Below are 13,342 nucleotides of genomic sequence, written 5' to 3'. Positions count from 1 at the left end.
TGGGGTTGATAGAGATGTCTCTCTTAAACTATTGTCAGATTCGATATTGCTATTATTTTTCCCTTCTGTCGGCTGACATAAGTGGTCTTGAAACCATATTCCTTCTATGAGATCTAAACCCTGACTTGTGCTTCGCATAATGGACTTTTAAAAACCTGCTCAAACATCCCGGCACGAGCACGATCTGAAGCACTAAGAAGTTGTGTGGATATTCTTAAAAGTCTCCTGCTTATTATTTGGGGCTACGTCTGCTGTATGTCGCTTTATTGGTCAAAGATCAGCTATCTCGAGAGGAATTATTCGTTAGAACCTGGGCAGTAAAATAACCATTCCCACCCGTGTTCTGTATATTTAAAAGGAGGTATCGAATGAAATTAAGAACGTCTGTCCGTAATATTTCACGGATGGTTTGGCTAAATCAAATAACGAAGAAGCCTCGAACTCAACTTAAATTCGTTTGCAATTGGTTACCGTAATTCGTATCTAGAAAATAATATAACATCGGTATATATTTCGCATTTTAGCGTTTGGTTCTTTGGCCTTTCACAAAGCGCCTGGCAATGTAATGCCACAAACTATACCTCCACCAGATTATTGGAACAATTCGGATAACTTCCGACTACAATTATTTCGTTCCCCTTTACACTTGTGTGCTAGAAATGACATTAAGTAATATTAAATCTGAATCTCGAATCTCCAATGGAACCAAATTGGCCAGAGGGATAATCTATAAAATATTGAACAAGCCGGAACTGAATCGAAGTTACTTTGGGTGAATTATTTCCATTTTCTGCTTATGTGTCTCATTTACTGCGGAAAAGAGGTCAGATTCAGAATTTCCTCGGATTATTTGGCGGACCCTGGTTCCTGCGGGGAATTGTGCTTTCAGGTTCCCTGTTGGCCTCGCAAGTTGCCTTTGCTAAAGGGAAGTTTCTGAACGAAATTGATCATGCGATTAAGACCGATTTACTTTTAGATCGGTCTGTGATAATCCCGCGGAATGATATCTTACAATTCATGATGGGACATCTTTTGTGATAATCCCGCGGAATGATATCTCATAACAGATGATGGAGGGAGCTTTGCTGCTGGAAACAGTGCGGAGAGATAACCGACTATCACTGGTAATGTAATCCCTCTTCTGTTTAATGTATAAGAGAACATAGTGATTACACCTCAGGATCAGGGGAAGACAAGCTGAATCCAATAAGTGAAGGATTCCCAATAATAAGACTCCCTTTCAACGACTGATATCCTCGCCGCCAATGGTGCAATTCTACACTGCCGTCATAGAGAGCATCCTCACATTAGCCATTACTGTCTGGTTTGGTGCAGCGTCCTCTCACAGTGTACAAAAACTACAGTGAACTGTCAGGTCAGCAGAAAAAGTCATTGGCTGCAGTCTACTGCAGGACTTGTACGTGTCCAGGACAAAAAAAAAACGGGCAGGAAAAAAATAACTGCGGACAGTACTCACCCAGCAAAATGCCTTTTCCAAAAACTCCCTTGTGGAAAACGCTATAAGGTTAATCAAAGAAAAATACAAACTATCTAATAGTTTCTTGCCCCCGGGCAGATAACCTGATCAACCATCATAGTTAACCTCCCCTACCCCCTCTATCTATTCCTTCAGTCATGAGACTGCACCATAAACACTTTTAAACCACTTTTTATAACGCTGTTTACACTGTACATGCATGCTGGTACTTGTGCACAATTTATTCCATATCTGCACTTCTACGTTTATTATATAATGTTTTATTTTATATAATTGTTGAATGTTGTCAGTTTTTATGTAACGCCAAGATACCACAGCAAATCCCTAATACATGTAACTGTATATGGTAAATAAAGTTGATCCTTGATAAGTTTCCCCTGAACTGGAATCATTATTGTAACGTCAGGCATGCGGCATCAAGATCCCACAAACAGCAGTACGATCGGTGTTATTGTGAGGTAACAGAATCGTCCCATTGAGTCTGCTCCTCCATTCCATCATGGCAGTTTTATCTTCCCTCTCAACCTCTTTCTCTTGCCTTCTCCTTGTAACTTTTGACACCCGCTTTAAAAAATATCCAATGACTTGGACTCCGCAGTCGTCTGTGACAATGAGTTCCACAGATTTACCCCTCTCTGGCTAAAAAGATTCCTGCTCATCTCTGTTCTAAAGGAACATCTTTCTACGTGGAGACCATGTCCTCTGGTCCTAGTCTCCCACACTACTGGAAACACCCTCTCCACATCCACTCGACCTAGTCGCCAATAAACGTTGCATATATTACAATGCTTAAAGTAAAAAGAAACGGACTTGAGTGGGAATCTATTCCCTGAAAGCTACGAGCGGAGAGAGGTCGAATGAGATCTTTCTGCGCTGCTTGGTTCTCTGACTATACCAGGGTTCTCGGAGCATACAGTGTGTGAGGAATAATTCTGTATTCACAGAAGCTATGCTGATTCGTTTAAGGCCCGAAGTCACCTATTAGGTTCTGTCGGAGAGTGTATTTATTAAATAGTCACCCAGGGTTCGAATGTGGAGCAGTCAAGGCCGGGGCTGACTCTGCCCGCGGCCTGCACCGTCCTAAATACTTAAGGCAATTGTCAAATCCTACCTCCGCCAACATCATTACCGTGTAATTGCAGTAAACAAGTTTGGATCTCCGTAGCTTTCCCTAGGGATTCTAATCAACATAATTCACCTAAAATATCTAGACAGCCTTAACAGTCTCTTCGCGTTCGTGGCCCCCCACCCCCCGACCCCGTTCGGAAACACATCATAGGGTGGACAACATCATCGAAGTGACTCCTGTTGGCGATTTCAATCTTGACCTATAGAATGATCACAATCTGGTTTCTAGTCTGAATTAAACGGAAGTAGTACCTTAAAAGTATCAATTATTCAGAAATTAGTCGCCATATCCTACAATTCATTGAAATTACACCAACCAGTGTATGTCCTACATATAATTCTTAGCCCCGTCTATACTAAGTACCACAGAAATGAAGGATTTTTTTTAAAAAAGCCCCAGGCTTTGGAATTAAAAATGTGTTGAATGGAAGTACCAGTTATTCCGTTTATATTTGCTTTCCCGGATCCTCCAACCCTCCACTTAACATCTAGAAGTGCCAGAAACAAGAGGAGACTGCCGAGTCTCCTGTTATCCAGTCTTTTCAGCAAAGTTTGTTTGTCCCTCACTGGGATGAGCGGCGAGTTCAAGTTGTTTTAGAAGTTTGGACTCTGGACTTTTCAAACACCCCGTGTTCCAATACATTCCTTGTTAGTTGCGCCGATTGCTTCATTAAGAGTGCTATAACAAGCTGGGGGATATTTTACAGAAAGCAATGCACTGCTGTGTATCTTTTAGTGCCCTTCTTATATTGTTTGCTTCTCAGAAAGCTGACATGTCTAATTGGCAAGTGGTGCGATATGGTGTCCGGGGGTCTCATGTGTAACATTTCTACAGCTGTCTTCTAGAACTAGACGCTTATTCATGTTGCTTAATGAGAAACAAAACGCTCTCTAATGAGCAATTACATAGCGACAGAATTGTTCCCATAACAAATTCTTGCGTGTGGCAGAAACATCCTTTGTACAATATATTCCGCGCACTGTTGCCGAATCTGTGAACAAAAAGCAGGTTGTGGACGGGACAACCTCCTTCCCGGCATGATGACTGTCACTCACAGGCTCGCTAATGACACACAGGATTGAGAAAAATGCTTCACTCGCCGGTCTCTCTCCACCTCCCCCGCCACATCCTTCCCTCCCAACCACCATCCCCTCCAACCCAGCGAGTAACATCACTTCCAATTACACTGCACATTATCTCGCTGCTATCGCGATAGTAAACATCAGCTAACCTTAAACATGAACGACGTCACCCACGCAGCGGGCTTCGAGCGAAGAAAGTTACACACGATAATGTAAAGTCTAACCATCCCTGTAACTTGCAATATTTCACAAATATTGGAACTCAGTTTAGCTGCAGGAATACAGTTGCAGCATCACTGTATTATATAAGAAGCAACTAAATGTGATTATCCATTTTTTTTTCTGAATGACCGGTCCGGGAGCTGTTTATGTTCTGCGTTGCTTCGCTCTGGTACTCTCAACATGGTCATTATGTGAACAGAAAAGCTACCTTAGATAAATTTGCACAAGGCATTTTCTCCCTCTGGTCCTTGCTAGCTGAAATTTCATTCTTTCTTAAAGTATTCAAGGATCGTCCATTCACCAATGAACCGATTTTAAATTAGTACCTTCTTATAACCTGTTTGGTTGGGATTTTCCTGCGCCGCTTAACCCATTTGCCACACTGTCACGTTCTAATTTACGGCATTTGATATGTGCTACAACACTTTAAACTTGTTTCTAATTGAAGATGTTTAAAATTGATAAAATAGATAAAACATGTGGCTTAAAGGAGTTTAATTAAAATTCAATCTAGTTATTGAAGGTCTTTTAAAATTTATTGCGACACGGTGAATGATATTTTAAAATTAGGACTGAGGAATGAGAGCTTTGACCATACAAAGGGTAAATCCAATAGTGGGGTCACTTCACTCGGTCTCTGAAAGTCCCGGGCTAGCCGTGTATTAATTTTCATATTTGTCCAGAATTGAGAAAGGGACGGGTACAAGACACCATGGGAAAGATATCTTGAGTATGTAAAAGATAAAGTATAACGGCACGATGCAGGCGTGGAGTTGTTTGGATTTATACTAAGACCGGCTTCACCGTTGGGCCGATTACAGCAGTCATTACGTGATTTGTCTGTTAAATGGGTTGGATAGTTTCGAAAATCTTCCCGGATGCAAATTAATTTACGGATTCAGGGACGGACAGGTACAGCATGGAAAAGACCATTCTTTAGTTTGGTTCCTGCTGCTTGGTTGTTCGCATTTCTCCTCTCTTTATTTTTTTTTTGTACGTGGTTACCCGAACGCAATATATTTTTGCAGTATCTTTGCATTCCTCCTAAACTTGTAAGTAGAAGCAGACAAGAAATGCATTCCATAGATAACGAACGATTAGTCTTGAAAGGTCTGTTGAATAAGGTCTAATTGAACTATCCGGCTTGGGTCGTTTCTGAAAAAGTTTCTTCCCCACCGTCATCAGATTTCTGAATGGATAATGGACCCAAGTACAAACCTCACTAGTTTCTGTTCCTTTTTGCATTATTTATTTAATTTTATTTTTACATTTATATAGCTTTATCGGGCATTGCAATGCACTGTTGCCGCCAAACAACAAATCTCATGGCCAATGCTAGCGATATTAACCCTGATTCCGACTCTACTTAACAGTTCATCTTAACGAAATAGATGAATAACTGGCGTTGAAGTTCTCTGATCTAGTACATTTGGAAATGCTTCACGTTGGACTATTCACCTGCCCTGTTAAAGGTTGGCCTTTGCAAGAATGGCCGTGCAGGTTTCCCTTACCTTGATTTGGGTGGCCTGGTACGGAGCCTCCGGGATACCAGCCTGGTCGGGTACCCCATGCACCTGTTTGACCGTTCAGCATCCTTAATTTGTCATACATTCCATCGGCTCCCATTTGCTGCTTTTCGCTAGCCAGGTTGCGAAGGACTCGGTTAATCGACGATACCTAAAAGCGAATCCCACAATGTTCTTCAATAATTTTTACCCCTTAGTTTGGATGTGGAAAATCAAAGATGAAGGAAATTAATTTTGGAGTTTATAACCAAATTAGAAAACAATTAACATACAGGAATTATGATAACCTAATCAATGTCGATTGATCTACGAAAATTATTTCATATTAAGAACGTATTGGACGCTGTGGCTAAGTGAAGTGCAGACTTAAAGACTTTCGAGCAGACTCGATGGGCCGAATGGCCGGATTCTGCTCTTATGGCTTATGTCTTCTGGTAAACTAGACAGTCATCTATGTCAATTAGCAAAACAAAACGGAATAAACCGCAAACATCGTTGACCAAGTTTAATTAATGCATGTGAATTGGCACAAAATTGTAATTGAATCTACAACAATTGATTCTGTCCGCTCCATTAAAACGTACTTGTTACGCACATCCATCCATTAACTACCGAATCTAAAATGAACCTTGAAAATAATTACTGGGATCAGCATTTTAAAACTATTTCGCCAGATTTAAATAATTTCACTTCACCTCGCTGCGTGTTTAGCTTTTGTAAAATGTGGCTTTTAAAATGTTCATTTAAAGTGTTCCGTGGGGTAAAATTTATCAGCGACCCTTTTATTTATAGAAGTCGTATGTGGCTTTTCTAGTCAGCCCCTTGGTTTTGGTCCTCTTGTTAATGAAATCACACATACACTAAAAAAAAATTAGTCCATGTCAAATACTACGTTTTTTAATGCGTGCACTCGTTAATGGTAATAAATAAACCATTCCCTCCGTTAAAAGTTAATTAAATGTTTTACTCACACTTGGTATATTGTCGTTAGTACAGACCCCCTCAGAGAGCAATCTGTCTCGAATTTCCCAGGCGAAGATCGACGGACACTCGCGTTTATACTGAGCGATCTTAGACACAACCTCGGGAGTTGCTACCCTTGGCTTGCTCCCGCCGATTGCCCTAGGTCTGATCGATCCCGTTTCATAATACCTGCCCAGGATCTTACTGACACAACCGTTGGACACCTATATAAATGTATACATACGAATAAACAGAAACCAAATATATTAAAGAACGTTTAACAAGTGAAATGGGTCTTTTTGTTTGATAATATATATTTATGTAGATATTTAAATATAGTTAAGCAATGTTGGGCTTACTTTTCGATTATCCACTACTTGGACTTTTGCGTCAGTATGGTTCTACAATACAAAAATATACCTTAAGTGGCAAAGGGAAACGTACCAATATTGCATTAATTTGGCGCGTGCCAAAGTTATGAAAAAAAGTTTCAAACTTAATTTTGTTTTTTTTTTTGCATCAACATTGGGTCTACAATACAAAAATAAACCCTTAAATGGCAGGGGAGAGGGGTGTTACCATTTTACCGTCAATTCAAGATAATTTCTTTTTTTGCTTGCCAATTCGTAAAGAAATTGCTTTGAAGGTACGAATGTAATTTGTAGGAAGCATTTTTGGATTGTAGAAAACCCCTTTCTAAAAATTGTATTAATCTGATTACATATGCAATCATAACACTATGACATCTTGCATGCATTATAAATCGATATGAAATGACATACATATAACTACGACGGCTATAATGTTTACCTGGAGGATCCTTGAGATATCGCAAGGTCTAGCCCCACTGTGGGCAAGTTCCACAATTTTTTGTCGAGTCGAATCAGGCAGTGGTCGACCATTAACAAACACACCGCCGAGCTGGTTCACTCCACTGTGACCTAGGGGTAAAGCAACAGCGAACATATTCAACGGCCGACTCGAAGGGGGGAAAACATTCAGCAAAGTTCGCTGTTCTCATCGGCCTTGGTTAATCCCGCCGGAGATCCCAATTGCAAAACAAAACTGACCTATAAACGCGCTCTTTCGTTCTAAACACAAAAACTGCCAATCAAAACGGACGAACTGATCAGCAAAGAAGGCGTCGATTTGATTCCCTAAACCGAAAAAGAAAATGTAATAGACTAATCGACCCAATCACCACATTAAAACCAGAGAGACAACAAAAGCTAACATTTTGTTTTCTCGAAAGCGACTGAGAGAGCACTTAATCGAACAATTAATTCATCGCATACTCTGTCTGCAAATTCACCTCAACTCAACATGGCAAATAATTCATTAATTCCCCGAAACTACAACGGAGGTTCGTACTCCGAACACAAGCCATTCCGTTTGCTTATTAAACAAACAGAAAATGGGCAGCAATTTTAAACTGGTGAAGACTCCGAACCTGAATCTCATTCTGCGACTGTGTCCCTGGAGAAAGCTCATGTAGAACCTGTTCTCCTCTCCCTAGGAACGTCTGCTAAATTGGCTCCAGAAAGGCCGGCCACTTAGCCATAAATAAGCTCTGAGTATAGGAGGGAAAACGATGAGCTTTGCTGACATTTGCCTCCAAAATCAAGCTAGCTGCACGTCAACTTTGAGCTTAATTTCTAGAAATAAGCGGAAGTATCCCTGGATAGTGCACGGAAGGATAATTGAAAAGATCAGTCGCAAACACTTGTGGCAGGCATGTCACTTTATGACACGGTTCCACTTTGAAAATCGCATCGTCACGACAAATAGTATCATGATAAAACGACCCTTTCTGTCCGCATTTGTATACCATTCATAGCGTATTGCTCCGTACTCATTACCCTTAAAGGAAGGCTTCATTTTAAAGTTGCTTTGGGGCAAGGCGCGGTCACGATACCGGGGACGCGCGCCCTACTTAATTCAACGTAGTTTTAAGATGCACAAGCCACTTGATATCTTTTAAGAGCAAATATAAAGAGACTTAATTCCTCTATACAATTAGATGCAATATGCATTTCTAGTCCTTTGTCTGCCTTACGTGTTTTAACAATTATATTCCTATATATATTAGGAACAAAATTCTACTTTATCTCTTCGTCCTATATCCGAGAAAACTTTTTTTAAAAACTCAAATCTAGGATTAATAGAGCAGTTTTCTTTAGGAAATCTGTTAAAGGGTAATGGACCTTGTATACTGCTCTCACGCATGTCTGACGTACCAGTGTTTTAACTATGTCATCAGTAATTAACAACAACCAACTAAAATATATATATTCTTAAACCGCACAACCAACCAGAACACCACGTGTGAAAGAAGTATGGCATTATCAAAGAACAGCAATAGGTGTGAATCTTCTAAACAAATCCGGCACCTCATCTACCTGGGCTACTGGCGCCCAGCACAATGAGGGAGTATCCAGTTCCCCATCCTAAGACTCTCTGTATATTAAGTGGTATACCTTACAATGACTAACTAATACCAAAGGCCTTTGCAATTCCCCATCCAGTCCCCTCCCCCTCCACACACACACACACACACACACACACACACACACACACACTCCACCTGCTAATTTCCGAGTTTACATTTTTTTAAAAGAGCGCTATATAGAATCGTACCGTCGGTACCAACTGTACAGATTTTTTAAATGCGTATCTTAATCACAGTATTAATCCCTGTGCTTAGACGGCAAGCAATCGCCCAGTGGCAATGATTATGCGCCCTGTATTCCATTGCAAGTCATCTAATACGAAAACATATGGTGACAATTTGGATGTTAGGCAGCATATACACCCAGGAGTTATTAGTACAAAGCCCGCAGAGCCTGACGCGACCTTTAGACAAACTACAGGCTTCACCCGAATGATATCTACTCAGCGATTCGCACAACAGTTTACTCGATAATACACACACATCCCATTTCAATTAATCCCATTAAGATTAACAAAAAAGTGTTCCGAGTTTATATTTACACCTTCTCGATCAGCGGTGATTTTGATGGCACTTTTTGGTGCCTTTTACTTACTTAGCAACTGATACAATTTCCCATAAACGGAAATGCTAGGAGATTGTCTTGGCGGGAGGGGATGTAAATTTGGAGCAAACGCTCGGGATTAAATATTATACTTATTCTGACTGAGAGCGACCGTGATTAGACAATAACAAAGAGCGCACAGGCATTTGAAGCTTCCAACTTAACCCCATCGTAGAGTTCGAGAAAATGAGAGCTGCGTATATCAAGTGTCCTTACGAAATAAGGAATCGTAGACAACTGACGTGACCGAGTATCAGTTTCTATTCCACTAGTTAGTTAATTAAGAAAGCAATTCTGTTAGGCTAACTAGACACACATGGACAGTGGGTAGCTAGTACCATTCACACACGGTCACTTGCCGATAGTCAGCAATGTTTACCTACTAAAGCTAAAAACTGATAGCCAGGGTCTGTCTTGCTGATTTTTATACAATTACCATTAATCATAGAAGCCGCATATTTGTCTTTAACCTTTGAATTACAAGAAGAACGGCCTGTTCTTGGCATGTACATTAACAGCTGATATTTATTTGGTGATTGATACAGGTTGGCGTAGCTTCACTTACTGTTCTGCATGTTGGATTGTTACACCAGTGTCCCACGTGGCTTGTTTATAGTGCTCTATTAGTAATAAAAAATATGCGTTAAATAGGCAGTGTCACGTCCGTGGAAACTCCACAAATCTTACTTTAAATATTTCCACTGATCGAACACATTGAAAAGCATTAAGAAACATGTAACGTATAAGTAGAAAAAGGCCGAATTGTAAAGTACAAACTTTAATCGTTTTCTGATATTAAAGGAAATGTCTGTAATTAAAAATCACTCGGTTAAAGAAAACTTTAATAGCTGAGACGTACCTGAAAGCTGTATTGGCAATCTGTGACCACAGACATCTGTTTACCACTGAAGGCTTCCCTCTATGAAAAAAAAACGAAAAAAAAGTTTATTATGGCAACCAGGAAGTTATATTGATTTGGTGTTTATAATCGGCGCAATTTCGCGAATTTCCCTAATTAGACCATTTTAAGAGTCAGATCATTCGATAACAATTTGACGGCTTGTAGGTGTTTGGCCTTAGCTACAGGAAGCATAAAGTTTGCATTAGAGTCTGGTTCTTTAAAGACGATGTACCATCCTTATAGAAAGTTTTTTTTCTTTTGCATATTACTTGCTTTGAAGAGGCGCTAAAGATTTCCGCTCGAATTCTCCTCTTGCATGGAGAACGGTGAAAGACCCGTTTTTATTCAATTCAAGAACTTAGGCAGATGCCCATCCGAAAGTGGTTTGCGTCTGCACACGGGGTTCTTGTTTCTTGTTTTTGAGAGTGCTCGGGCCGTAAGCGCATGTTAATGACTTCAATTTGTTGCTGGTGCAATAATATTGTGTAATAACGACACGAGTGTGGGCGGAAAGCCGTCTCATTTTAATACCTTTAAAATATATTTAAACTCAATTCTTGGCGTCCACTTTGGAACGAGGGGAAAACTTGAGGGATTTTCCTGCGGATACAGTATTACTGTATGTTATTTTGTACCGTTTAATTTGGATTGTTTTTTTTCCTGTGGTTTTTTTTTGCCTTTACAACAAAAAGGTCTTAAGGTACTGTACACCATAACGCACTTTTGAACTTAGTTATTCATGATTAACTTCTCTCCCCCCGGCCTTTAGATCCTCTTTATACTGAGGTATTCTGACACACGCTGTATACCTCGCCTCGTTGCTTAAAAAGTAGTAAGGGAAGGGGTCAGAACTGATCGACAAAGACTACAGAAAGTGAACAATGCTCTCTATTCTCCTTACAGCCCATACCCATCGAGCATGCACCCGACAACCCCCCCCCCCCGTTCCCCGACCCTCCAGCTGCCCCTCCCTCCCGGACTCCCCAACCAGCAAGCAACACAGTGTCCAGTTAAACGCAGCGCGCTCTTCCAAGACTTTCAACTCCAAACGCCGAGCAGTCACTAGGTAGAATTATTATTTTCTTTTGTTTTCTTTCCAGCAACCCCCCCCCCCCCAACCAGCCCCCTTCAGAAATAAAGCAAGTAATTTCTGTTATGAGTATCGGGAGGTAATTGTGTTGCTGGTACGGGCTGTAAAACGATACAACAGCGCAGTGGGACGCTCAATTGCGAACAGACAATTACAATAAAGGTTCTATTGAAGGGGTTTGCTAAAAGCGGGGTACAATAACGAAATGGACCAGCTTTCACTGTCTTTTTTACCTTCTCTCTTTTTTTTCGAAATACTTTATTCTGTTTTCTTTGGTACCAGAAGCAGGATGCGTATTGTTTCCCCGCAGTAGCCCCGCTATTCTCTCTGAACCCAAATTCCTGGACGCTCGCTTTTTTTCCCTCCCACCCCTCTTCCTTCTATTCATTACAAATCAGCGGAAAATAATTTATAGACTAGCTTTGTTATCTGTTTCTGCACGCACACACTCAGAGAGTGAGAGAGAGACAGAGAGACAGAGAGTGAGTGAGAGAGAGATAGAGACAGAGAGAGATAGAAAGAGACACAGAGAGAGAAAAAAACTTCAAACAAATCCTTTCTCCCAGCATGCCGGCTACCCTGCGTAAATATTTACTACGGGGAAGGGTGGGTACCTGATTACCCAAAGAAGTCAGCGAGAATAAGGTGACCGGGCGCTTAAGTTCTTCAAACTGAGGCCAGGAAAAACCATCGCTGCCCAGGAGACTTCAAGAACGATCATTTGTTGAAGAAGTGGTTAGCCTGTTTGCAAAATTTGATCAACATATATACAAAAACTGCCTTCTTTCAGCTATGATGGATATTTTTTCGCGGCGTTGAAGCGCCTTCCTAATTAGTCGAATTGCAAAAAGCAATTTATCACTTTCTGAAAAATTCACACGCTGTTTTACAGCCTAATCAAACTGCATTTTTAGTTAATATAAAATAATACCAGTAGCTCGGTATATTTCAATACAGTATTTTAAGCCCACTGTTTACTATTGTCTAGTGTTGTAGAGATAAAATCCAGTGCTAATCAAGCGCTTGTTTCTCAAAGGCCCGGCCGGAGAGTCCTATCCCCCACTAGCCTTTCAGTTTTACGCCGAACGGCAGGGATCAAACCTACCGATTGTGAATTTCCTTCTTCTGCCTTACTGCAAATTTCGACCCAAACTGCCACTCTATTTTAGCTGTTCAACCGCTCGCGGCTGGCCGATGTTATGAACTATTCAATTATACACCACAAGCGCACTGTAACAAGCATAAAACCATAGTAATACTTATTCCAAACCCTGAAAATTAAAAAAAAATGTACCCTGGGAAATTCTACAAAATGCATGCGGCCTTTCACGTTGTTTTATTTTAACCTGGATCTGTACACAATTTCTTCTCCCGGTGCTATTTCCCAGTTTTTGACGGTTAGGATGCTTGTAATTTGCAATAGAAAAATGTGTTCCCATTCTCCAGAGAACGCTGTACGGATAATTTTTCAACACATTTATTGGATTGCACGGTGCTGCAAAGTCTATATTAATGCATTTGGATACTTAGTAGTCAGTTTAGAGAGATCGTTGCAAACTTTTTGCCCTTTAAGTGCTAAACCTCGTACTGGCGTTTCTCACTACAGCTAAATTTGAAAAGATATTTTAGACCCTAATTTACAAGCTCGGATTAATGACATCCCGAAAAATATATAACGCACTGAGATTTTTTCTTTCGCCGTCCATTGCTTTATTTTAATGTCAGTAAATCACTTTCTCTAAATTAAACAGAGTTTATATTAAACAAGCAGTGATGGGGTAATATTTATGTAATAATTTCATGGAACTGCGGTGGGAAAAAAATGAAGCATTTCCTTCAATTAATTTGTATTTGGTGCTAGCTCGCTGAACAGCAATT

At 40.5% G+C, this 13,342-nt stretch overlaps 1 protein-coding gene across 5 annotated transcripts in view; it reads right to left on the bottom strand.

The window, feature by feature from the left end:
- Positions 1-10,063, bottom strand: part of LOC132396452 (paired box protein Pax-6) — a 29,026-nt gene extending 18,963 nt beyond the window's left edge. For 2 of the 5 annotated variants that reach the window (XM_059973997.1, XM_059973996.1), the window contains exons 1-4: positions 10,039-10,063; positions 7,231-7,361; positions 6,429-6,644; positions 5,443-5,608 (exon numbers count right to left, since the gene is read on the bottom strand). In XM_059973997.1, the coding sequence (XP_059829980.1) occupies positions 5,443-5,608; positions 6,429-6,644; positions 7,231-7,361; positions 10,039-10,048 (523 nt within the window). In that variant the 5' untranslated portion in view covers positions 10,049-10,063. Of the gene's footprint in view, positions 1-5,442; positions 5,609-6,428; positions 6,645-6,779; positions 6,822-7,230; positions 7,362-10,038 lie in introns of all 5 variants that reach the window. The other 3 variants (XM_059973993.1, XM_059973994.1, XM_059973995.1) reach the window with 3 other exon arrangements.
- Between the last annotated feature and the right edge of the window lie 3,279 nt (positions 10,064-13,342).

This window comes from Hypanus sabinus, chromosome 7 (assembly GCF_030144855.1).
Source record: "Hypanus sabinus isolate sHypSab1 chromosome 7, sHypSab1.hap1, whole genome shotgun sequence".
Lineage (NCBI taxonomy): Eukaryota > Metazoa > Chordata > Chondrichthyes > Myliobatiformes > Dasyatidae > Hypanus > Hypanus sabinus.
The sequence above is the reverse complement of the archived record's forward strand: the minus strand, read 5'-3'. Positions and strand labels throughout refer to the sequence as shown.